This window comes from Ostrea edulis, chromosome 3 (assembly GCF_947568905.1).
Source record: "Ostrea edulis chromosome 3, xbOstEdul1.1, whole genome shotgun sequence".
Classification (NCBI taxonomy): Eukaryota; Metazoa; Mollusca; class Bivalvia; order Ostreida; family Ostreidae; genus Ostrea; species Ostrea edulis.
The window spans coordinates 66,490,833-66,518,805 of record NC_079166.1 but is presented as its reverse complement, the minus strand read 5'-3'; the positions used below and the strand labels follow the sequence as shown (position 1 = coordinate 66,518,805).

General features: G+C 33.7%; 1 protein-coding gene across 1 annotated transcript; it reads right to left on the bottom strand.

Moving 5' to 3' along the window:
• LOC125676087 (ribosomal protein S6 kinase alpha-1-like) lies at positions 1-27,268 on the bottom strand. Its single transcript, XM_048913984.2, has 21 exons — positions 27,088-27,268; positions 26,587-26,622; positions 24,765-24,881; positions 17,487-17,568; positions 17,261-17,341; positions 15,265-15,344; positions 14,410-14,516; positions 13,989-14,169; positions 12,805-12,875; positions 12,632-12,720; positions 12,215-12,382; positions 11,578-11,711; positions 11,393-11,443; positions 10,405-10,479; positions 9,980-10,069; positions 9,464-9,622; positions 5,689-5,850; positions 4,092-4,168; positions 3,659-3,776; positions 3,392-3,529; positions 1-3,095 (listed from the first exon to the last, which is right to left on the bottom strand). Exons 1-21 carry the CDS (start codon positions 27,145-27,147, stop codon positions 2,970-2,972), a joined length of 2,202 nt encoding a protein of 733 aa, XP_048769941.1. The 5' UTR covers positions 27,148-27,268; the 3' UTR covers positions 1-2,969.
• Positions 27,269-27,973: the final 705 nt, after the last annotated feature.

Here is a 27,973-nt window from a genome sequence, read left to right as displayed (position 1 = left end):
TACTAAAAATAATGATAATATTTGAAGATATTCTGACAACAAGTTCGTAAAAAGAACAATGGCAAAGTACTGTACAGCATTCAATATGATGATACAATGCTTCTGAATATATTGAGCAATGTGACATATTATCAGTGCTTATTGGCAGGTCACACCAGATCTAGAGCTATCCTCATGATAGGGAGGGGTGTGTGATGAATGACCCTAGTAATTACCAGGGAAAATGTAGACCACAGTCCATAATCAACATTATTTCTAGTAATGACTGTGGTATATTGGATTCATATTGTACAGTATAGATTATTGACAATTTTTAATATAATTCGCAAAAAAACAGTAAAAACACATTTGTATATATAGCAAAACATTTTTACAATTTGGGAGTCATTTTACCCTCAAAGTTTTATAATTTAAAATAATCCCGAAGTTTTACAACTCAGAAAATTTTTTGAAGCGTAAAGTCAATGAAGCACATACACATGCATTTTAAAATGCCGAGATTTTATGCTAACATCTTTGGAAAACTGAAAATGTCTTGACTCTAAGAAGTCAATACCATTCCTAACAAAGGACTATGTACATGCTTTTTGACAACTGTGACTTGTTCACATATAAAGCTTCTGACATAAATTAACAAGACAACTTCCTATACTAAAGAATTTTTTTTAAAGACAATACTATATTGCAAACCGAATATCAAATTTCTTACATCATAGTAATCTTTTTCAAAAACTTTTAAACATACGAGACAATAACATAATTGTGTAGATTACAAATATTAATTGACCTCTTCCAGTCATTCATACATTCGTAGTAACAAAACAAGAAACAGACATATATTTGTTCATTATATTAAAATTTCACCTCATAGCACTGCATAACACATTTCACAAGATTAATAAAGAGACCTATACATCTCGTAAAAATGACAACCCAAAATCTGCATTTCTATACCGAACAATAGAACACAGCTTCATTAATATCTGAGCAAGGTTTGCACAAAAACTTATCAGTAACTCTACATTTATATGTATGTATCAAGTAAAATAAAATTTCATACAATGATTACTTCCCTCTCTTTTGAAAATAAACTTAAAATTTTAAGATGAACAGCACCTTCAATCCATCCAAGGTTGAATTTACATGCTCGATGATTACCCTGAATTTCAATTTGATCCCAAACAGTATGTTAATAACCTCAAAATTACTCAAATGTAGTGTTGGAGAAAATCAAGTCATGATTCATAATAAGCCACATGATTAACGATACTTCTTTCTCTGTGAAGATACATTGATTGACCAATACAATATCTATATGTAAATTTTTATCTGAGGTTAGCATCTCTATGTGTTTACAATTCAATATCATATACTTTGTGTTAGTTTAAATAGTTATTTATTATTCACAGTACCATATGTGTATCTGTGGTAATACATATTTTCGTATCATCTGAATTCTGTCTTATGTCCTAATGCCCCGCATCAAGAAAACCCAGACTGACTGAAAATCCAACTGCATAGTTGTACCTTCATATAGGAGGGTCAAGATGTGAAAGTTTGTTTTAAACTGAGGTAACTTTTACAAGAAAAATGTGTACTGATGCCTCATCAACATCATTCTGTAACACTAGACTTGGTACATGTATATGAATATTGCTGGAAAAATAAAATATATTTCAAAATAATGGATCCTTTACAAACACATTAACAAGCTATATACTGTTGAAAGCACATAAAATACAAAATATACAAAGGAATGAAGATAGCACTTGTCATATATTTAATATGCTAACTAATATTGGAAAAAATACTGTGCACTGTATACCTCAAACTTTGTAATTTCACATTTGGTGGGTTTTGCATTGATGAAATGGTAAGATTTCAACTCGTATGAACCATTGTTATGCAAGAAATTCCAATGTTTATTTACGGCACTACACACACAAATTACTGTTACATTCAGAGTAAAAATTCATACTACTAGCACTCAATATACCTTCCGAAAAGAGTCAAGAGATGCAAATAAATACTTTACATTTATAGCTAGATTTGCTGTTGTCCTGAATGGTTATACATATATATAATAAAGTAGAATCTGTTTATCAGACATCTTAAACTGACATGGAAATTGTTGACAAATGAAATGTAATTGTTTATCACAACAACAAAGCCTCTCACACATCACAAATGCACACAGTTTCTATATCTTCTCACTGAATTCTGACAGTCCCATGAATTCATATTTACAACATTATGCAACTCCAACTTGAAAGAAAACAAAAATAATCATTAGGCTTTTCATAGGTTATACCCATTTTGGAAAAGCAAAACTGTTAAGAAGTGCTTGATGCAGCATCATTTTACATCTTTATTCAATGGTTACCTTCCCTCAGGCAGATCATGTGTTATGTGACATAGTTTATTAGTTTGAATGAAAATACACACACCGCTAAGTTCTGCTATTTCAATACATAGGAGGTAGATAAATTTTCTCGATAGTTAGCACAGCTACCAGTATTGATCAACTTTGAAAGAGCTTTCGGTGATTCATATTAGTTTTTTTGGTACAATTCTTGATCTAAAATGGAGGAAAAGTGTACACTATATTCATAATGATGTTTCATATCAAACATATTTTTAGATCTTTTTGCTTGTAACAAAATGTAAAATAAAAATAAATTCAAACTATTTGTATATGTAGCACTTTGTTAAAGTCAGCAATCACAAGTTAGATATCAAATGATTATACAACAATGAGTACTCCAAAATATGACAAAGAACAAAAACATGTAAAAACATTACATTGTATAAAAGCTACTGGAGTTGTCTGCTCTTGGAATTGGCTCTCTGGGAGATGGAGAACTACAACCTTCGTCTCTCATTCACTGACCGTGTACAAATAGCGCCCTCTGATATGTCACACATGACTGAACCAGTCACACATGAACAAAAGATGATTTTTACTAAGATCAAACGGCTGTAGAACTCTTTGGCCTGTTCTTCCCTCTGCGTTGTGCTAGCCCTGATGCTCCAACAGGTTCTAGGGTTGTCTTTGGAGAATTGTTCAGTGCCTTAAAGGTGGCTGTCATTGCTCCCTGGGTAGAAAATAAGACATAAGATAGTGAGTAATCAAGGATTCCAAACTAGTTAACTGGAAAAGACATGACAGTGTGTGCTCTGAAAGCAATAATTTCATTAGGTGTTTTGTTTATACCTAAAAATTCAACTCTCACCCCCCTCCCCCATCCCCGCCACAAACCCCAAGTTTCCATGAACAGATTTTTTCCTCCAACCACAAGAGTGTTATCCTCCCAAAATACAGCAGACTGTAAATTCATCAGCATTTACTGTGGCACAAAGACACCATCACAAATACTTTTCAAATCATTACCTTTACAAGTTGTGCATCTTGGAGAGTGAGTCTGAATTGTGGCAGAGCTTCTCTCTGAGCAACCCATGGGTGATTCAGGACCTGTGTAGCTGATAACCGACTTCCTGGGTCCACATGCAACATTTTCTGTACTAGATCCTAATAAAAGATGAGAATTACTATACAAACTGCTATATTTACATTAAAAAACAAAAATATGTGTGCTGTTTGACATACAAAGAGAAGATTAAATTTGAACTTTCCAATTTCTTTCAGCAATCAACTAACCTTTGCAGCTGCGGAGACAGAGTCCCAGTTCCCTCCAGCTAAGGTAAATTTGCCCTCTCCTATTCGAGACAGGATATCATTGGGTGTATCATTTGGTCCATTTGCGAATGGTGTATGCCTACAAAAATGTCAATTTATATATATGCCCATTTTTCAAATATTAGTCACAGATGGTAGTCATGGCCACCAACGGGCAAAGCAATCGCGAAGGATGTCCAAACATAAGGGTTCAATGTCCTCAGTTTGAGCTGCTCCTTCAACACATATTTATTACATCCTCTAGAATTTTCAGTGACAAGGACTTGAAATGATTACACTTTGGAGTTAATGTGCTCCGTAAATACAGGTACAAAGTATTCGGGTTTCACCATAGTGATGTTGTGTACACTAAAATGTTAATCTTAAAAAAAAAAAACCAAGTTGTAAAGCCTACCCTGCTAGCATTGTGTAGAGTAGGACACCGAGACTCCAAATATCACATGCTGCATCATAACCTTGCCTTTTCAGGACCTGAAACCAAAGAATCACCTTCAGGAATTTGGTATAATGAAATGAAGTGCTTCACAAACACACAAGATCACTCTTGTAACTGATACATCTAGACAGTGGTCATATTTTTCAAGATGAGAACACAGCAACACACATCCCATTTGCTTGCTCCCTAATTAGCAGCCATACATGTCCACCATTTACACTACTTCATCACAGTGTGTCCTACACACTACAGGAAAGTCAATGTCAATTACATGTACAGGTGACTCGAGACAACTCAGTATTAAATAAAAGTCATGTACAGGTGACTCGAGACAACTCGGTATTAAATAAAAGTCATGTACAGGTGACTCGAGACAACTCGGTATCAAATAAAAGCAAGTCCTACTCATTTTACATCAGCATAAGATGGGGCAGGTTATGCTTCATAATTTATGAAGAGTGTTTATTGTCCCAACTTATTTAATATCATATAAAATTGGTAGAAATTATTACTTAAACCTGAATTTTCAAGACACATTCAATGTAATTCAATGAAAAATGAGTTTTATGACACAGAGCAATATTGTTGTAGAAACAAAATGAAAACAAAGGAGCTGAACATATCGTGACTTAACAGAAACTTAGTTTATGTAATAAAAAAGATGCTGAAAAGTCAAATGGACCAATGAAATTGCATTTTACAAGTTGAAGCATTTATCATTGGAAGCTCAAATCTCCATCTCAGGAAATTTTTACCGAGGCCATATGGACTGTGCATAATGGAACCCAGATTTTACTTCTCAAAATTGAAGCTTTTAAGAAATAGAGGGTAAATTTACTAAAGCTTCATAAGAAAATCCAAGATAAAAGATTGGGTCATCACGAGTCACGTGTAGCATGCACTCAAGAATTCAACTAACAGTTTACCAAAACTCAAATATCACACTGCAGGGAGATAGAGACCCTATAGATGTTATACAGATCATCATGTTAGTATATATACCTCTCCTCAGCGTAATACATGTCTAATGGGTGACAAAATAATCCAAACATGGTCTTATATACACTATACACATCAGGATTTCTATTATTCAGAAATACTGGAAATATTTTTCACTCAATTACTAAATGAACATCAAAACTATGAACTCACTAAAACAGGTTTCTTTCCCTTTACTGAATTTGCTTATCTTGATTAGGTAAGTTCAGCATATTCTCTAAAGTATTGATAGGAGAAAACAGTACACACTATCCGGCCACCCACGCTTCTTACCTTAAACGACAAATTGGCAACAGAATTTGGTGTGCTCTAAAATAACATTATCTTGCTATTGAATGTATGTGAAAGTAATTCATAAATCACAAACTTGCTTCAAATGAAGTTCACTTTTCCCTACAGGTTTGACATTCAATCTTCATGTAATCTTCCACAATCACATGTCTTTAACTTACAACCATTGTTTCCAATTTCAATGAGGATTCTATTGCCACATGATACCATATTTAAAATTCACATCACCATGAACACACGCCACCACCTTACAAATCCAGCTCACCTCAGGTGCCACAAAGTTAGCCGTGTAGCAAGGTGTCATGAGCAGACCATTGTCTGCCCTCAGCTGTTTAGCAAATCCAAAATCACAGATTCGGAGGCTATCTGGTGAACCTGAGTGGTCTGCGTAGAGAATGTTGGAAGGCTTCAGATCTCTATGTACAACCTAAATGATAAAAAAAATGCATTTTTCAGCTTTTTCAAATTTGGAAGTTTAAAATAACCTGAAAATCAAGATAAAATTCTTATACATTGTTTTCCTAAAATAACAAGATGTGTTTGTGAAACACAAATGCCCCCGATAATGGCTAATTCCAAAGATGGCCAATGTCACATGGACAAATATCTTGGTACTAGTAGAAAGATCTTGTCACAAGAAATGCTCATGTGCAAGATGAAAGCTCTAATATTTACCATTTAGAAGTTATGAACAATGTCAACTTTTTAAAAAGTAGGTCAAACTCCAAGGTCAAGGTCACAGAGTCAAAAATGTTGGTACCCACGGAAAGGTCTTGTCACAAGAATAACTCAAGTGAAATATCAAAGCTCTAGCACATACTGTTCAAAAGGTATTAGCAAGGTTAAAGTTTCAGAAAGAATGACAGACAGGACAAAAACAATCTCGGTTTTTATGTTCTCATCCGAAGGACCACCCTACCTATTATGACAAGCAAGGGGAACTAAGGACCTATTCTTCCCCAGATCCCCATGGGATCATAGCCTTAAGAGTCATGGTTTGATCATGAATCTACACTACATAAGGATGTTTGCATGTTAATTCAACAAACTGTACCCTTGTGTTCTGGAGAGCAAAATTTTTATGAATACATTCCCGGGGTAAAGAAAAACAAACCTTAAATCCCTATCATGCTCCTCCCCCTTCTCTGGTTTCAAGTTTCAACCAACTTTTGTAAATCTTTAATACATACAGAAGCATTCATATAATTTTTAGGATACATGGTAAAGTGGTCCTATGGAGAAAGATTTTTAATCACTACCCTTTTTAACTATTATCTTCCCTCAGAAAGGGGTATGTTATTCCATTTGAGGAAACTCAACACCCCTTTATGTCAGAGTGCTTTGTGGAAATGACAAACATAAACATGCCGGATAAAACTTGATCAGAAGTGCCTTTGGCTCAGCTGCATTAAATACTAGAGGGATCCAAGGAACGTGTGTCACAAGCGAAGGCATTATTAATGACGAAATAGATTAAGCATGGATTCTTGTCATCATTAAGATAAATTTGATGATATGCACCAGATGTGCATTGTATTTTCTTCAATAATGAAGCAGACCTGTTTACCCCGTCCAACTGAGGTCAGTATTCCAGAACCAAATTGTCAGTATTTTGAGCACTTTGTCAGTATAAAAGTTGAGTATAGCAAAAAATGCTACGCGGGTTGTTAAACCCTTTTTTATATGAACAACTCCTTGTTGTCATATAAATAGGATGTTGCTGTTTACTGTTGCTTTTGTATTTTGCAATGTGTAATTATCATGGTTTTCCATCATTCTTTAAATCTGTCATATTTTATAATATACCACAGCATTTTGATAAAATATTTTTTTTATAGAGTCCACGAGGTTATCTCCTTGTAGAAGGTTGCCGCTTGTAATAATTTTGACCTTGCTCTTTGTTCAATAAATTTCGTTTAGATTATATTCCCTACATCCATACCATTTATCCCTTAATTTCAAAACAATTTGAACTTGATAAAATATGGAACGAAAATAAATACTCCATATTGAATTAATGTTAGAAATATCCATGAATCTTGTCTTTGACTTATTAGACACTTTCACCTTCGATAGGTCTTTAAGTTGTTTACTCTGAACGTGTCTGTAGCAGTCATTTATGCTTCCGTGACCGCAGCTGAAGTCCATGTTGCACACACTACAAAACACCATGTGATCTTTCTTCGATTGTTGGAGGCATGGACAAAGCACTCTGTATGAATCCTTAAAATTAGGGCATTTTTTTTCTTCTTGTTTTGAACCTCTGAATGGGTTTCGATGTTTCGTTTGCATTCTCGTCAATCTGACATTCGCCATCCAAGCTTTTTTAAAAGTTTGACATAAATCAGTATCAATGGTGCACTTTACACAATGGCAACTTCAATTGACTAAACTGGTTCCCTATTGACCTCGCTTCTCTCCTCGGACTAATCAGCGGGGAACCAGTTAATTCAATTGACAAGGTTTTTTTTTATCATACCGATCGGAAACTGATTTTTTTTCCAGATTCGTAGAAAACCGTAGATTCTTAACGTGAATCCGCAGAGCGTATTTTGACTTTAAAATCCGTGGAAAATACGGACAATCCGTACAAGCAAACAGCTCTGATGAAGCATGTAGGTCAGGAAGCCACATTACTCTCTTGCTTACTATTGTGCTAAAATGGGGTCTGGGGAACGTGAATTCATAAGGGTCTATATTTCCATTGGAATCAATGGAATAGTAAAATATCACTTTACTCCCACAAAAATATCTAAAAGTACTGACAATTATCTCCAGGAGAACAAAATCACTGCAGGAAAATATTTCCAAAATAATGGGAAAAAGTTTTAAAATACAAAAGTTAACAGATTATAGTAAATTTGCATGATGCAAGACTTTCAAATGAATCTAAGCAGTACTAAGAGGTATGACAAAAATAAAAATCACCGTGAAAAATACACAGTATATCATTGCCTACCATTTAAATATTTTGAATATCTGCATCAGCTGCAACTTTGGTATGAAAATGGTACACAGGCATACAAACACGTGCCACTTCTTCTAAAATCCTAAATTTGCCCGAATTTGTGACAATTTTGTGGCTTTAGACAGTTTTATTCATAAGTGTTTACTAAGTTCATGACTTAAAGGGATTTATTCACGATCCATCCCCCCCCCCCCCCAATTTTCTTTTTCACTTTTAATGATCAAAATCTACTGTCTAATGTGTTTAAAAGATTTCACACAAAAATTATGGTTATACATTATCTCATAAGCTCATTTTAAAGAGTTTATCATTTGTTTTGTAAACAAAGATTGCGGTATATTATTGTTCACGAAATTTTCAAAAGAAATGGATATTGATCTAAGTTTATCATATCTTTCACATTTCAAGCATTTTTGGGGTAAAATATGTCATCTAAAAGTTAAAATTTGTGACTATGCAAAATCAAGATGATTTATATTACAAAATCAATATTTCACTTGTTTGTTTGTATACATTAAAAGACTTGAGTCTTTGTTTACATAACACAGATTTTAGGCTAAAGTGTTGCTTTTATTCTTGTACTCAGAAGGTCAAAATTTTGGCTGTCAATATTAAATGAGTTATATTTTCAATGTTTAACATCGAAAATGAAAAATATTTTTATCAAAAATTGTGAACCTGTCCCTTTAAATTCTATTTTGAAATTAAAGCGAAAATGGGGGACTACATGGGTCATTTGGTATGAAAACATTGTGACCTCAACATAAAAGGAAGAACCACGACATTCACTTTTCTGTGTTGTTAAAAGAATGCATACATTCTACCGTGGTTGTATACAGATCAACACATTTCCATGCGCCCAACGAATATGAAAAGAATCCATCTTTAAGTGACTCTCACACGAAGTCTCATCTCTTACAAAAAGCAACAGACCAAGTAATCCAAAAGTGTACCTGTGTTTTGAAAGCAACACAAAATAAAAAAAGAACAAGTACATCCTTTTCTGCAGGTTGTCTAGCAGCAGTCCAAACACTATAATTATGGAAACCTTGGTACAGCTGAAGTGACTTACTCCATTTGCATGAAGATACTCTACAGTCTTGGCCACAATTTGTAGCACTGCGCTGGCCTCCCTTTCTGAAAAGAATCGCTGCCTTAAGATTTTGTCCAATAATTCACCTCCCTGCATGAGTTCTGTTACCATGTATACTTTATTGCCATTATCAAACACCTGAAACAAGAAAGCACATCTCACTGTGTGCAAAACCACAGAAAACTAAAACTTATTAGCATGTCTTAATTTAAATATGGTAATAATTGTTTTGAAGCATGACATATTTGTAGGTTAAGAATTCAAATAACTTCAAAGATTTTTATTCATGAACAATGGAAATTTAAATAAATGACACTTTTGATAAAGAATTCAAAGGTGCACATTAAAACTGAAATTGTAAACAACCTACGCACACCATCAAGATGTATGTATCATATCTAGCATTTTACAGCGTCAGCAAAAACTTTGAATGTTGAAGGATTGCACAAAAATTGCAAATTTACTTTCATATTTCAGCTATACAGATGTACTTACATCTCTAAGCGTGATAATGTTGGGGTGGTGACCAAACCTCAACAAAATTTCTACTTCTTCTGAGGGGTCCCTCTTTTCTTTGTCCATTATCTGGAATTATTAATGAATGCATCAACTCTCACTACAGGAATACAATGTTACCCTTTCCATTTAATATTCAAGGTGCAAAATATCAAAAACCTCAAAACAATTAAGTGTAATGCTTTTCTTATTCAATAAATTGCATTATAAAAATATACATATCCTTATTTCCAAAGTGAAAATGGCTTCCCCAAATGAAAAATTTGTTCTCAAATACTTTACTCCAAAATAAGGTTGCCTTACTTACATTTAGGCACTATCATGTAATAAATGTACCGGTGTTTGGAATTGTTTATAAAGACATCAATTGTCTTTGTGTGGTTCATCTGAGGTCCTGCTCTTACCTTAACAGCAAAATGCTGTCCTGAGCCTTTGTGAATACAGCGCTTACACACAGAATATGATCCTATGCCAATATCCTGAAATTAAAAGATACAATCAATCTGCATCTCTCTAACTGACTAAACAGAAAATACACAAACAAGATCTCTGCAAGGCGTGGCATATTCCCTCGAAATGAGTGTCAACAAGCTATTTTTATGAAGTCCCATTGCCAATTTGAACTTAAAAGACCATTTTGACCCCAAAATCAAATGAAGTATAAAATCAATCAAGCAAAATATGTGGCCTGTACAGTTTCTACAAGCTTTTCTTAAAGTCCTGTAATAATCTTGACCTTTGACCTCAAACTTCTTCTCTTGATGATAAGGCAACCTGTGAAGTATCAAATCAATAAAGCAAAAATTGTGGCCTGTCGAGTGTCTATAAGCTCAGTGTTACACACACCCTCACCCACACACATGACGAGTGGTCCCATTACTATCAAATCTCATCTAGCAGTAAATTGTGTGGGGGTGAAAAAGTGCATGTAGATGTGCTTGATATTAGTCTTACTTGAATCCATATAAATATGAGAAACGTGAACTTCACACACGATAGAACACTCAATTGAAGGGTCAATATACTGTGTGTGTATATTTTGAGTCTTTTTATGTTGTTCACATCAGAAATTTTTCTGATGTTGCTATATTTAATACTACACTGTACATGTATTCATTTTCAAGTACTGCATTTGATACCACAATAGTTTCTTTTCTCAAAATCTTTATTCTTTTCTACCCTACAATTATTCATCTGATGCCTATACAGTGTATATACAAGATTTCAATCTGTATCATATAATGAAGAAAAATGTTTGTCTACTATCTCTGACATCAAAGATAGTTTTACATACACAGTAAAAATATCGTAATAGTTATCTATGAAATTAGCATGACTAAATCAAGATACATTCCTTCTTTAAATGAGTATCTTTTCTGATTTCACACTTACCTCTTTATTTTCATATTCATCTGAGAAGGATGAACATTTCACACCGGGTAACTAAAAAATAGAAAAGTTTTTCAAGTTATCCAAGTACTGCAATTTACTGGTTAATTATAAATACAGAATTTTCTAAACTGTCGTTTAAAACATTCTTTCTTTAAAGCAAGCAAATAACCTTTCACAAAACTCACTGATGTTAAGGCGATTTGATTATCTAGTATGGGGTTTAGAACGTGGTTATCTTCTCCTAGTAAAGCTGGGGCCACAAAGCTAAAGCCTCGAAATAACTCGTGTGCTGTAGCACTGGGTGGGATTCCTGGGGAATCTATAACACACAAAATGGCATTCAACATTACTTCAGTGAATTCATCTCAGACAAACATTCTTAATCAAATATTGGTTTCATCTCAAAATCATCCCATAAATAAAATTGTATAATACATCTATACAGATATTGTACACTAAAAGTTTCCCAACATTATCATGCTAGATGATTCTAGCATGAAGATGGGTGAAAATCCAAATTCTCTCAGAAATTTGTATTGGTGAAATACAATGCCACTAAGCATGGCCACATTCACTTGTGACAAATTTGATATTACCTTCTATGACTGACCTTCAGTAGTCACTTTTTAATGAACTTGATTTTTTAGTTCAGAGAATCTCTGTCCTATATAAATTTCTGACCAAGAAGATTAATGCCTCATACATTTTGCTCCTCAATGTCAAGGGCATTAACACAATGGACAGTCACTGAAGGAAGGGATTCCTACATGTACGTATCTCATCTGCTGACATTACAATAAATCACATATATATACACTGTACCTTTGGGTGTTCTTGAAGTAAATTCAGGATCAAAATAAAATGCATCATCTGTCTGTACCACAGCTGGCTTGAACGGTGGATTCATTGTGCGTTTATAAAGTCTATCAAAGTCTATTGTGCTGAAAAATGCTTGCTTTTTAATATCTTCTATGCCATTTTGTCCTGAACCTGTAATATAAATTAATGACTTTCATTAAAAGGTTTTCATATGCAAATTAAAGAGGCATAAATAACATAGGGTATCTGCTGGAGGAAAGATTACATCAATTTTGTGTTCAAGTCGATGCACACCATTTGTATTTAATTTGTTTATTTTCATACAACTTCTGACAGTCAATGTACAAAGGAAAGTCTTGACTCTTTACATAAAGCCCGTGTAGATGACCTGGTTAGATGTTCCGTCCTAGTGTTACATACCTAACCTATTCAATGGATTTCTTTTAAACAAAGCACGTAACAACTGTTGAGCTTCTGGGGACAAAAATTGAGGCATTCCTAATTTTGCTCTGCAAAAGAAAGAAACAATTTTTAGATGCTAACTGCACTTCTGGTAGGAATGTGTAGTATTTTAAGTAAATAATGCGGCTTACTTTAAGATCTGTGTCATGGTATCCTTTCTATTTGATCCTTGGAATGGAAGAGCACCTGTCAACATCTCAAACTGAAAGACGACGAAAAAAAAATCATTAAGACAGAATTAACCACCCACTTTATTGCAGTGACAATATACCAAATCAGATTATGGTGATACGTACATGTATATATCTACATACATGTGTCAACTTCATCAATATAAACAGAGGTGTACAAAACTTATTCAATCATATTCACTATATACTTGCAAGTTAAATTGATTACTGCCTACATTTTGATTGTATACAGTGATCATAAATACCATTTCAAGGATATGTAAATTATGCTAATTTCATACACTATTAGGGACTCTACATGTTACAAAGCTCATGTGCCCTCTTTCTACATATATGTCTCTTGTTTGAAATCAGTCAGGGGCATAATGTTGTAAACATGTTATTTAAAAATAACGCACACATGTAGTTATTTTAGCCACACAATATTCAACAAAAAACAAAAACACATTTTCGTTATTTTTTCTTTCTTATTTTAGGGGTTCATTGATATTGCATTCTGGGATTCCATTATGTAAAAGAAGACACGGTGTGCAGACTCTAATAAACAGTGGTGGTGGAAGACATGTAGCAGGTGTAGACTAACAGGATTTTAATTCTTACTTTGAAGTGTTATTTACAATTTGGGGTGACATTTTTATCAACATAACAAATAAATGAATTTCCTCACTTCTCTGAAGACTCGGATGATTAATTAAACAAGCTTTTAATTAAAACAAACATTTGTTTTTGTCTTGGTGCACCAGCGAAAATCTGGTGCACATGATGTGAAGTGGGGTTGCCACAAAATAACGCAAACAAGTTAACAAAAAATAACTTTGAATTTTTAATGAAGGGAAAGAGTAGCATGTGGTATTATATTGATTAAGGGCAGGAGCAAAGAGAAGTCACTCATTGTGACCAAAAAAAAATACAACCATTATTTTTCAGATAATGTGCTTGCATTATGCTGATGATCGGTAGTAGTACATATTTGACTTAAATATCAATCTAAAGCGTCACTTTATGAAACCTTAAATATCAATCTAAAGCATCACTTTATGAAACCTGGCTCTTGAGAGAAAATTTTCAAAGTTTACAGAACATCACCATTTCATGTCAAAATTCTGTTGATGTGTACAACCTACCATGAGGACCCCAAATGACCACCAGTCAGCTGCCGTACTGTGGCCCTTCCTGTTGACAACCTCTGGAGCCATGTATTCTACGGTCCCACAGAATGAGTATGTCTTCTTCTCCTCAAAAATTGATTCTTTGCTCAGACCAAAATCGGTCAGTTTAATGTGTCCTTCATGATCCAACAGAATGCTGTAAACATCAACAGTGAACATCATGTTTTGCAAATCAAAAATGAATGACTGTTATGTCACCTTTGTTAAATACTAATAATTCTATGTAGAAGTTCGCACACAAAACACTTTCAATTTGCAAATTCCAGCACTTTATCAATTCTGGCACAAATTTTAGATATATAACAAAGATTCTGTAACTATGGTAACCAATTTTAAAGTAAGCCATGGATACAGAACGACCAACACTGTGACTTACTTTTCTGGCTTAAGGTCTCTGTACACTATGCCAAGGGAGTGAAGATGATCTAATGCAAGAGCCAGTTCTGCCAAATAAAACTTGACATCTTCCTCTGTAAACATCACCTGTGAATTTCAAACATGCAAACTACTTATTAACTTATCTAATGTCCATTAAAGTACAAAGACGAGGATACTGCACTGTTCTGTCATCTGTCTAAACTGCCTGAATAAAGAACAAAATTTTGTCTTGGGGCTAAAATTTCTATATTAACTAACTATGGCAGCCATGTTTTAAGGAGGTTGTAACATTTGCCATTTTGAAATGATTTTTAATGACATGCCACTTTTGTGCAGCATTTGGTACATAGTCATGTAGACTAATCTCAAATTTTAATTAAAACATCCTCAGGGTCATTCTGATCAATTTTGGTTTCCATTGGCTATGCAGTTTCATAAAAAAAAAAAAAAAAACACTTCAAAAATGTCTATGTCAATGAATGACACTACCTCACGTCAATGGTACACATGTGGATTTTTGGTCCATGCAAGTGAAATAGACAAACACTACTATCCCACAATGCATATTTTTGCTAGAACAGCAATTTTTTCATAGTACGTAAGAATGACACAAATAGTGTTTGGTCTTCAAAAGAATACTAAAATAATTGCCTAATATTAAAGAGACAAACAACCTCCACACAGTCCTAACATGAATTTGCTTACATATGAGTAGATGGAGACCAAAAACTGCAACAAGTAGTAAACGATAATTCTAGAATTCACCCCAGTAACAATGTCAGACCGAAAATTTAGAAAATTGCAATCGAATATTGTCATGTAAAATACAAATGGGTTTAAACAGGTTCCATACCTCTTTAGATAATCTGGTAAATAAATCTCCACCCCTCAGGAATCCCAAGATGAGGTACAATTTTCCTTCAGTCTGAAATGCTAAATCATGAAGAGAGATTACTTATAGTCACCACTTCTATATTACTCTACCATTTGTTTCAAGTCAACAAAATGTTCTTTTTATTGAAAGAAATGTAAAATTCTCTCTCTCTTTTACCCTCCCTAAAGATCACTTGATGCAGTTATCCATTATGACATCACTTACAGTATGCATAAAATTAAAGAGACTTAACTAGGTATGTCAAAGTCGAAGGGGTTTTCAAAAAACTTTGAAATATTTAAAGTTAAGCTCCAACATCACTTTCAATGTGATTTCAACATTTCTAGCACGCTACTAGGTACATATGTAACTCCTAGGTATATCATATCAATATATATACTTGAAGATTAACATAAGCAAGATATAATAATTTATCAAAAACTACTTTAAATCAATTCCATTCATTGTCTATAAAGTTTCAAACATAACCTTAAATTTCACATATCTGATGCAACTGTTTTGATCGTATGTGAAAGTAAGATCTGATGTATGCTGTATAAATAGGGAAACAAATACAAGTTTGTTTTTTTTGGTTTTTTTTGGTTCATTCTATTGTTAGATAATGCTATGTTTCTCTTTAGAACTTCGACGAACATTTGCAGTCTGTACTGCCAAGCCAAGAAGCACAACCCTCAGCCTCTGCTGCCGTAGTGGGTCTAATATGGTCACATTTCACGATTATTTAAATGATTTTAACATTCCCTGTTCTGTCTTGAAATGCAGCCATTCACATTCTCTTGTGCTTTAGACCATAAGTATTCAGTTTATATTTCTATATATATAAATTTCCTAACTTTTTTTCAGGTAATTAAGGACAAATAATTTATTGGAATCTGATCCCAAGATTTAAAAATTTGGGCCAGGAATCAAAAACTAGGGTAGGTCTAAAATAACAGAACCACACAATTATTTTATTCACACCTTAATCTGTCATTCATTTGTGCGTTTACTTAAGCTATCAATTCGCAAACATATTGATTAACACATTCATTTGAGGGCCAATTGAAAAGTCACTTTGATTATTTTACCACCTCCAGTAAGTTATTAGAGTACAATAGTGTACGTTTAAAATTTTAGGTGAGGTGTTAATTTGCACCAACCCCAAGATACTTGGTGTAAATCATTGGGTGTGAAAGATAACCATCCACACAAAGAGTTACCAAATAAGCAGGTTATTTTCACGGGGCAATAATTTTGGCCTATTTTAGTGGTTTGGTATCATGTCGCAAATTTCTAATAGCTAAATATCAGATATCATAAAATGTATTTTAAAAAGACAGATAACTCTGTATAGCAGTTGGTTTTTATGTCGACTCAGTTGTTTCTGAAGACAGACTTGGACAGTAGAATGTTTTACAGATAAGTTATTAACACTATAATACTGCCTAGCTATCTCAATTTTTATGTTTTGGAACTCCATCCCTGCCAAAATATATTCCGCTAAAACTATTTGTGTACCTACGAGCTAAAAAATCTCTTAAATTTTACAAGATTTGCTGGGGAAAAAAACCCTGCTACGCAGCATATTTGACAAGTTGCAAAATTGGTCAGAATTCATTTTAAAACCAGCTAAATGCATCCCTTAGAACGGAGTTAAAATTTCTCTTAGTTAGCCAGAATATTCGAGATTACTTTCTTCAAAGTATAATTTTTTTTAAATAGAAATCATTTATATTACACATACAGCTAGGACCAATGACTCATTTTGACATTCCTAGAACATTTAACAAATTAGTTTTCTAAAGAGAAAAAAAAATAAAGAATATATGTCTAGGTTGCTTGTATCATGTCGAGAGATATTCCTCCATTTACAGATTTGTACAAATTAACCACTGCTTCCGTTGTTTATATACCTCTGTAATACAAACTCTAAACCTAGATATCCGCTAAGATCCCAAAGTAATTAAATACTTACCATAATGAAGTTTGACTATAAATGGATGATTGACATCTGCTAGGATATCTCTCTCCATTTTTGTGCGTTCTCTGTCTCTTACTGTGAAAGAATAAAAAGACTCCAAGTGCGTATTTCTTTTCAACAGCAAAATATTAAATAGTTCTCAATATTTGTATCAATTTTAATCATTTATATGTATCTAATACCAGTACAATATGATGTTGCTATTAATAGACTGCAATACCTTTAAGGGTGGCCTTTTTTAATACTTTCATTGCATACAATGTTCCTGCATCTTTGCTTGTGATTTTTCTGACTAAAAATACCTGTAAAATTTTAAAAGGAATGTTCATAATAACCTATGATTCTTAACAGTATCTATAGAAAAAAGATCATTTATTTCATATCCTAGTAAAACTAGAAATACAGAGATATCAAATGTCTGTTCTTTATACTCTCACAGTTTAGTTGGTTATATTTTTCACTGGTTTCTGAAAACCACATTGAGATCCATGGTTTTTATCAAGGAAAGAATACATTCAATTATCAATTGACTAAGACAGAGCAGACCTATGAAATTCCTCTTTATTACTTGCAATACCTATCTAGTTACAATAAAATGATTGATTTCTACTTGGCAATTTTCCATACAACCACCCATTTTCTGCCTGATGACAGAATTTACCATACCTGAATAGAAATTTACAACTTTATCAACCCACACATATCAAATACAAGTTTCACAAATTGTGTCAACTGCCACGACACCACAGTTCCTACAAAATCAATTCACCTGACTAGCATACTTCAAACCACAGCATATCATCTAAACACTCGATTGATATATTATCAAACCACTGTATTTTCAGTTTATATGTTGTCAAAATAAGCATTCGATCAGCAGAGAAATCATAGGCATTAGTTCTCCACTAAATACTGCCTGGTTCTATAACAGGTAGTTTTAATTGGCAACTACATACTTCTAATGAATAATTGTGTGAACGTTTCATGGAAGCTACACACTATCATCTGAAACTATTGGATTTACACTCCTTTACCTACGAAATTTATTCTATCATTCTCTTTCTCTGGAGATATTGCCTCAGTCAGCATTCATTGACTGTTAAATATCCTCTTACATTCCACTTGATATCAACAAATAATTAAGCTGATCAATACCATTGCAATATCAACCAAATAATCCCACAGAATATCGTAAACCATTTCTTCTAGAAAATTACTTTTGGGCTAGATCAGATTAAGACATTGTTCCACCAGTGCTGAAATCCCCATGAGCTTCCTTTATCTAATGGTGGGCTTCGATAGATTGATAAAAAATTCAAATCCCTGAGTGCATAACTATGCATACACTAATTTAATTTAAGACCCCCAGAGAAATGCCGACTCTGTGTACTTGATTGTTTGTTCTACTGCGAGTTTTCTTTTAAAATGATAAACACCTTATTCCAAACAGGACCCGACAATGTAGCAATATTCATTGAGAGCTTAAAAATGCATATCCCTACAGTGATCTTCTATTATGGTAAGGGGAAAATGTGAAAACTGTTTTATTTGACAATAATTTCCTGCCTCCTACATTATTTAAACATACTTCGAGTTGATTTCCTGTTGAACAAATTTGATATGAAATTAATATGTACATTATGAAATATGTACTTGATAATGCATTCTTTGGTTTTAAAATTCTAGATACATGAAATCTACATTTTCTAATCAAGCTATATATTATAATATTTGCTTGTTAATATATTTCAACAGCAGAAATGTTCAAAACAATGACACCATGAGGTCAAAGATAGTAATGTGTGTATTTTCAGGATTCAACTTTGATTTTCAATTAGGTGAAAGCAAATGTTTGATCACTTACAGTGACTTACAACACAAATATAACACATGTCTGGTCCTACATTTCCATGAATTCAAAGAATTTATTTATATGCTGGAGTCCTGATATGATATGCAATTACATATGAATAATGAAATACAACAGGCAGAGACTGTACACTAAAAATAACTTCTACAGATCTCTATGTAACATTCATCAATTACTGTTAAATGTATAATTAATTAAATACTGCAATCCGAGTAATGATACACAACACATTCTCAAAGCTTTAAACAGACTTAATAAAAATAAATAAATTGTTGTAATATGGAAAACAGACTGGCTTCTCAATGCAGTGTGAAACATCTACTTTTTAATCATACTAATTGAGACCCTGAGCCATACAAACAGGGAACTTGTCAAACGAAGAAGGATTTGTTCCCAGCCCAGTACACAATACTGTCCACGATCATGCAGCCTCACAGTGCTGCCAGCTAATGTGACACAGTATTGATTGCAGCTTGCATGGTTTCCTCTTTAGTGTTGAAAAATTTAATGACAATCCAGAGGTCCATGGACCAAATTGCTCAACTGAGTATTTTTTATGAATACTTTAGACTCCTCATCCACACAATGCTTTCTAGAACTCTTAAACTTCCCTGTTGTGGTAGAGCTTTGTTTCAGGGATGCATGGTTTGAACATTCTTGTACATGTATATAAAATGGAAAAGTTCAAACTTTACTAGTTTATATCTCATTTCTGGTTTCATTTCTCCTATTTCATGGGTATATCATCAAACTTTCCTTTACATTTGGCATGTCTGCCATTGCATTGGGGAAAATAGCATCAAAAATAAAACAAATTGGGAATTTTCTTTCACATCCACAAATGGCATTTCTTTTAAAAATAACACTACATTTAACCATATTCTAAAGAATAAACAAGTATCCATAAACAGCACCATTTTAATGACATTGACTTTCTCTTCAAGAGGGTGCGAAGAAATGAGTTGACTCATGTTTCATACAAAGCGAATTATGAGCCCCAAATCACTAAGACTTACTAGTTTGTTTCTGGACATTTTTTAGCCTCAAAATTGGGAAAAATCAACAGTAACTGTTGGGAATGGTGCCATTAATCATTACCAGTTATATAAGGGGGGAAATGCTGTGTTTATCATAATTAGCATGATTGATAGGTTATAAAAATGCTTTGAATGACCTTTAAGTACACAGATCTAATAAATGGAAACCTTTTTTTTTTAAAATTGGATCAGATTGATACATCCCCAAAAAAAATCATAAGGATAATAAACATGATAAAAGATCAATAAAATTTCCTCTTACCACAGATTTTAGAGGGTCGAACACCATTTGATGCCAAACAAGAAATTTTTTTTTTTTGGCCTCAATGAGTACGCATCACCAGATCATATCAAATATCATTCAATCAAAACTGTTTTCTATATGATCTGTAAATTCCACCAACTCTTTAGATTTAACAGAAACTAGCTTACTCCCTGAAATCATGTGTCCTGCTTTTTTGTTAAAGAACTTATATTCAGCAGCTTTATGCTTATCAAAAAGGAGGAGTGTCTTATGAAGACTTCTCTTGTGAAGATCAAGTGCTCACAATATATATAAAGATACCATCCACAGACTATTTGTTCCCACATGCGAGATGATGACATTGACGTCAAAAGCACAACCGTTCATCCCTTTGTGATCAAGATTCTTCAAGTGATATTTCCTTGCTAAATTACAAATAGTATTTGAGATACATATTATCATCTGCAAATCATTTCTTACCATATTTAACCAAATAAAACAACACCTTAAAACATTGGAGACCATCTTCAGTTATGGAAACTTGTTACAGTTCAAACAGTATTTGATATAATTATATCATCTGGGAACTATTTTCTATAATATATGACCTGGTGACCTTAGGACATATAAATCAACAGGATTCCTCCTAGGGACTCGTAATGTATTGATTGATTGCACACATTGTTTAACGTCCCTCTCGAGAATATTTCATTCATATGGAGCCATCACCACCGCCGGTAAAGGGCTGCAAAATTTAGGCCTATGCTAGGTGCTTATGGCCATTGAGCAGGGAGGGATCCTTATCGTGCCACACCTGCTGTGACACAGGACCCCGGTTTTTGTAGTCTCATCCGAAGGACTGCCTCATTTAGTTGCTTCTTACGACAAGCAAGGGGTACTGAGGACCTATTCTAACCCGGATCCCCATGGGATGACTCATAATGTAAAATTCATTTCTAACAGTATGAAAAATAACACTTCCCACTTTGCTTCATTATTCTCTAATCAGACTGCATTTGCAGTGATTTTTCAACAACTTTGAAAAGGGTCCTGTGGTTTTCGAATTGGGAAAAACTGTCAACATTTTGATCAAATTGGGAAAACCTAGTCATTATTGTTACAAATATATCCTATTAAACAAGAAATCAAACATAAATTTATGTCATTCTTCTTTCATTTTACATATTTATTTTTCTTTTCTTTAAGCTCTTAAAATTTTCGACTATTCTTTCTAAATCATCTAGAATTGATGCGTCTTTGTCATGTCATACATAAACAATTAACTTTTTTTTAACAAATACGTTTTTCGCCAGTTTTTATTATTGGGGAAAATGCAAGTTAAATTGGAAAAAAAAATTGTAATTTTTGATAGGGGAAAGGTCCAATATTCTGACCTAAAATGGGTCTTTAAAAATCACTGATTTGTGAAACTCAAAAAGTATAAATTTCATCTGGAAACCAAAGATTACAAATCGGCAGATGAAAATTAATAATGTAAACTTTCGGTGAAACAAATAACAAATATATCTGTTCAGTGCATGGGGTTTGAAAATGCAAAGTACAATGTATTACACAACAAACCACTGAAACAAATGTTCATGGTCTACCTGTCTGCAATTTTGTCTTTTGAGTGGTGATGTGAAAGATTACACCAAAGGTCAAGGTCATATATATGCATTATAAATGTATAATGTTAAGGTTATATATCAACAGTGATGTCATGTTTGGGGGCATAGTATTTCATAACTCAATTTTTATTCAGATATTATATACTCCTACTTAACTTGTACTCATCTGAGCCTTGTTTTTAACAATTTCAATCAATATTATGTGTACGGGGAATTAAGCCATTACTGAAGCTTCATCTACTGGTGCAGCACCGCATTTAGAGAAGAAAATTAAACATACCATCCTTTTTTACAATTTTTTAAAATTATTTTCCCTTAAAAGAGGGGTTGCAATCCCTTGAATCCCATCATCCCATGGACATGTATCCTGACTGACAATAACTGGTTCAGGTGAAGTGATGAATGTGTTGACAAATAAGCAAACACAGACAACTCGGGGAAAATATATATTGAAGAAAATTCTCTTACGATTTTAATACAGGTAAGCTAAAAGAGACCTTTTTAATGAGGACTTACAATGTAAAGTCCTATCTATCACGCCAGCTAATGAAAAAATATCATCAATTTAGCACATGCTGTCCATCGTAGGAAACAAATCCTTTGATTCTTCAAGGACAAGAGAAGCGATTTCCAGTGATTTCTAAAAGATTACAGATAAATTGCTGAAATCTAGGGATCCTAACACTACTTAAGTACCTAACAGACCTGTGGATTTTAGTTATACAGGTCCCAGGGAATCCTTACAGTTACAAAGACCGAATCACCCACATCTAATACCATAGAAAACAAATGATGCATAAATTTATCTTGACTGAGGTTTGACTAGATACAATAGCATCCTATCATTTTGATGTTACATTGTTCTCAATCAATGTGTCTTTAGCAGGCCACTATCAATTCATAGAACAGCCTAAATAATCTCATTTTAGTATTTCCACTTTATAAGAAGGATAATCTGTATCAATACCGTTCTTTCACATCACAGCCATGTAAAACTGCATCACAGGAAAATCACTTTCAACGTATTTCTTGTTTCTCAAAAAAACAAAAAACAATACCAACATCTTTTGACTTCACTTATATCAGACTCAAATCTAAAATGCATAAGTATGTGCTTTGTATATATGTTTAAACCCTTTGTCCAAATGTTATTCATGTAATCAATTAATCAAAGTATCACCTTTGTACTGTACTAGATACCATTATTGAATACCAACAGCTATGAAGAGTACACTCTCTGGGGTCTTCATCATAAATCAAAAGAAACAAAATGGATTCGAACAGGGTTGCACTCTGCTCCTAAACATCCGATTATAACTATAACTAACTTCCCAATGCAAGAATAATTACACAATGAAATCTAAAGTAAACCTCCTATATACATTTAACGATTCTTTATCCTAGAGTTTGATATGTTTATTCGTGTAAGTAATTTTTGTCTTCAGAATGTTCAGCAAAAATCCAGAGGATCACATGAACTGATGAAAAAGTTTCTTTTAATTCCAAAACAACAAGATTATGATAAGGTTTTACAAAAAATCTAAAATAACTAGATTTATGACATATATGACCACTTGACAAGCCTGTAAATATATAAACAAGTGCTTAATATGTAAATTCCTGTGAAAATAAACAAGTTTTTAATATGTATACTTTATCTCCTTCCCTATCATGTCTTCAGTTTCCCTATTTCCCTATTAATTTCTCACAATGAATATCAATTTGTAGTCCTAGCATAAAGAATCCATGGCTTTTCAAGTTGAAAACTGATAAAATTGAAAATATCTGCTTTACCCACACACTGTTCCCTGGGACAGTCTATAGTTTGAGTTTTATTGAAAAGTTTGTTCTCTGCAAAGCCCATACTACTGCCAACCATTTACAAAGTTATCATGAATTATACATAGAGACTGCACCTTTCTGTCATGTGTTATGAAAATGGATACACCCTGCACTTTAATCTCAGGAAATGGAAACACCCTAATAGTCCTTCATTATCCTATATTTTAATCAACTATTGAATTTACACACACTTGTATCCTCCAGTGGAATGGTAAATGGCTAATCACAAACTTTCAATAGATTGTCATTGCAGGAAAATTTGCTATTAATTTTCTCTTCATAAGTACCACAGTTCAATTCACATTTGAAACCTCTGACAGATCACAAGATTCTCACATAATAGGGTATTCACTTTGTCAATAGTTTTCAACACAACATGTAAAACAATTCCACCTTTGTACAATACAAATCATCAAAGAATCCATGCAACAATATGCTTTGTAGTTTATGTTACAAACCAATCAAGGCTATATATGAAAAATTAAGTTCTTATTGACATCAAACAATGCAGCATGTAATATAACTATAACATTAAAATTATCTTTATACAACAATGTGCATGTATACATACACACGTATGTACATATTGTATACAAGGTAATTTCATCCACACTTTATTTCACCCATAACCACTGAAATATGATTTTATTCTATATCAAACTCGCCAAAGTTTTTTTTTTTTTGGGGGGGGGGGGACAAAAATTTAATAAATCTAAATTTACCAAGTTTACTTTCCCCATTCCAGGAAAAGGTGAGATTGTTGTAAAGAAAAAAAGGAAAAGGTGAGATTGTTGTAAAGAAGAAAATGATAAAAATTTCCCTGTATGCAGTATTTCAAAAAATACAGGCCTTTCTTTAACCTTGCATTAAAACATACCTTTCCAAAAGAGCCTTGTCCTAGCACTTTCAAAAGTTCAAAATCCCTTGGTTCCACCTTTTCTCCATCTTTCATCATATTAGCCACATTTATTTCTCTGTCCAAGTCATTGTCATTCTAATAAAAGAAAACAGATTTTAAGCAATTAGAATTAATTGACTAAGCAAGATTTGAAACTCCTCTACCCACCCTTTTAATGGGGATCAGGATTTGAGAATGTTATCACAGTGTCCATACTGACCTAGTGGTTATGATAAGATCTTTTCCTATGAACATGATGAACTTAAATTCGATAAACTTTCCTCTAAAAATTGCTTTATTTTTGAAGTGTTAAATTTGACCGAGATTGGTCCTTTGGTACTGGGAAAGTAAAGCGACAATTGGTGTGTGGAAATTTACAAACAATAGACAGATAATGGACAAACATGGATTTTAGAAGCTTACTTATAAATGCTTTCAGCTCAAGAAGAGTAAAAATGCATTCACACATTTGTCATCTTTAGACACGTTTCACTACACTGTTACAACACAAGTGGTAATGTGTCAGAGTGCATGTCTGGAGTATAAGAGACTCGAGACATTTTACATCACACAGTTAAAGATATATTTTCATTAACCATTGTTTTTAAAATGACTTATTATTAATCAAATGTGAGATCTGAATATTTCTTTGGAGCTTTAGTAAAAACAAACAATAAAAAAAACCAAACAAAATTTTTCTTAGACCATGTAATTATCAAAGTTTTATGTGGTGTATTCATTGAGAATATTGTAATATTTATTTCTTGAGGTAAAAATTTCATCAGTTGAGAAAATACATGAGAGCATGTTCACAGAGACTCATTACATGGTTGACAAACTGTTCTTTAATGGAAGAATTTGACTTTGTCTCATTACCAGTCTTCAAAATTAAGCGGTAGCCCAATGACCATGGCTAGTAAAATCGGGATCGGGCTACCAAAAATTATTATCAACGAGCATGCCCGGTAGTCCAGTACATATTTTCGGCAGAGATTATGATTCCACTATTAGAATGCAATTCCTGGTAGGAAATCAGTGAAACAACCAGTTCTTACAACTGGGAAGAGAAAGTTGAGGAAACAAAGCGACAAAGAAAATGATCACTAACCCCCCCCCCCCCCCCCCCCCTCCAACTTGAATACAATGATGGTCTCATATTTTGCATCTGGTGCAGAAAGGAAAGCATTGCAAATTTTGAGTTTGTGTCCGGCTCGGATAATTCAGAATTGATTCTGTAAGTGAACACGAAAATAGAAAATGGCATAAGCATTTTACCCTAAAGTGAAAATCCACAAGCGACCGCATCAGTCGTTCAGAATGTATGATTATTAGTTGACAACCCTAGTTTTTACTTTTAAGGATAAGAGTGATGAAGAAGAACTAGAAGAATTAAAACATTGGAAGATTCCAAGGAATCTGACTGAAATGACAGAATTAGAAGTTGAAAGAGGGCTTGAACTCTCGTCTTAATACAAATGTTCAAACATGAAATTTCGAATCAAGTTGAATCATTCTTGCATAGCATTTGGGCTAGTAAATTTTTTTATTTGGGCTACCAAATTTTGCATTCTTACTTGTCCGATGGGCTTGTGGTAAAAATCATTAAGAGCAAAGACCATGGGGAAAAAAACTCTCCACAAACGTTACGGATGCACACTGTTACAACCATGTAAATTTAGTATTTATAAACGTCACAGACATTAAAAACACTAACTGATTTCCATCATGTGATATGGGGTTTCCTTTAATCTCTTAAATGCATGTGTATAGTAAAAATGAATAATGTTATATGACACCTTACCTGATCATCTACAAGCATATCTTCCGTGGAGGCAGCCTGCAACAGAAAAAGTGTACATGTATTCAATGAATCATGATACTTATATCTACATCATATAGTATATGCTCAAAATTTACAGTTTAACTGCACAATTTTGTAAACAAATATTTATATGTAATGGGGAGGGGGTGTAATCAAAAGCACTACACATGCTATATGTGAGTCAACATTTAACTATGAACATAAATTTGCCGCCTTAATTTTGCTTTATTTTCTCAAGAAAAAACCCAAATACACTCGCTTCTTCCTGCACATGGCAACATTTCTTAGAATCTGGATATATTCGTTTAAATGAAATAATTATCTAGTATATATGCTATGCTCCTGAAACTGTGTCATGAAATAAACAGACCATGAAGGCCGGGTGGCACCACTAGACATTTAAGTGTTGCTAAATAAACACTAGGACATAACATACAAATTCCAAACTTGTTTTTACTGCAAAATATAAGAAATGATAACCTCTGTATCTTGGGCCACCTCCATCCTCCTCCAAGGATCTGCTAAGTGAGCCAACGGCATTTTTGGACTATAAAGAGGAATTTTGGAAAGTTTAAGCGGTTTCCACCTTCCTCTACTTCAAACTTTTCAACTCTTCTACTTTAAGATGGCGGCTTCCCGTGTTGAAAACGAGGTCACAGTCATTCACACTTCCTGTGACGCAACCAGCCTTGACATTTTGGCGGGAATCCTGCAATTTTCATGAAAAAAAAAATTGTTAAAACAACATTCAGGATAAACGAAATACTAAATAAGTTTCATATTAGGCTTTTTAATTATGATTTTGACAATCTGGACAGAACCATTACTTTTTTGTATCATATGAAGTCTGAGGATTTATAAAGATAAGAAGATAAGAGAAAAAAAGAGGAAACACGAAAACTTTGTATTGGTATACTATCCATAGTATTTCGCATCTCCGCACATTGATATATAGTGCGCAATTGAACACTGACGAAAGTTTATTTATTTGTTTTCTAGTGTAAGAAAATGTATGAATATGCATAAACGAAGAACAAAAGGTATTTAGGCCACAATACTTACCTGAACGATCTTCTTCCATTTTGGTACATTACCGCTCTTGGCGTAAACTCATACCGGTGCCAGTGGCGTAGCAACAACACCTTTTACGTTGTTAAAATGTCGATAGCTTCTGGGGGGCACAGCCCCCCCCCCCCCGACCCCCTGCCTCGGTAATATTCGAACCCAAGCTACGCCTATGGGTGCATGAGGTGCAAAGACGGCTGTACAGGTGCAGGTTAAGAAGAACATATTTACAGTGCAGTTAAAAACGACCGATAGGTTTAACGTCTGATGGTGGTGTTCTGTATCTGGAACTTGAAGCTGT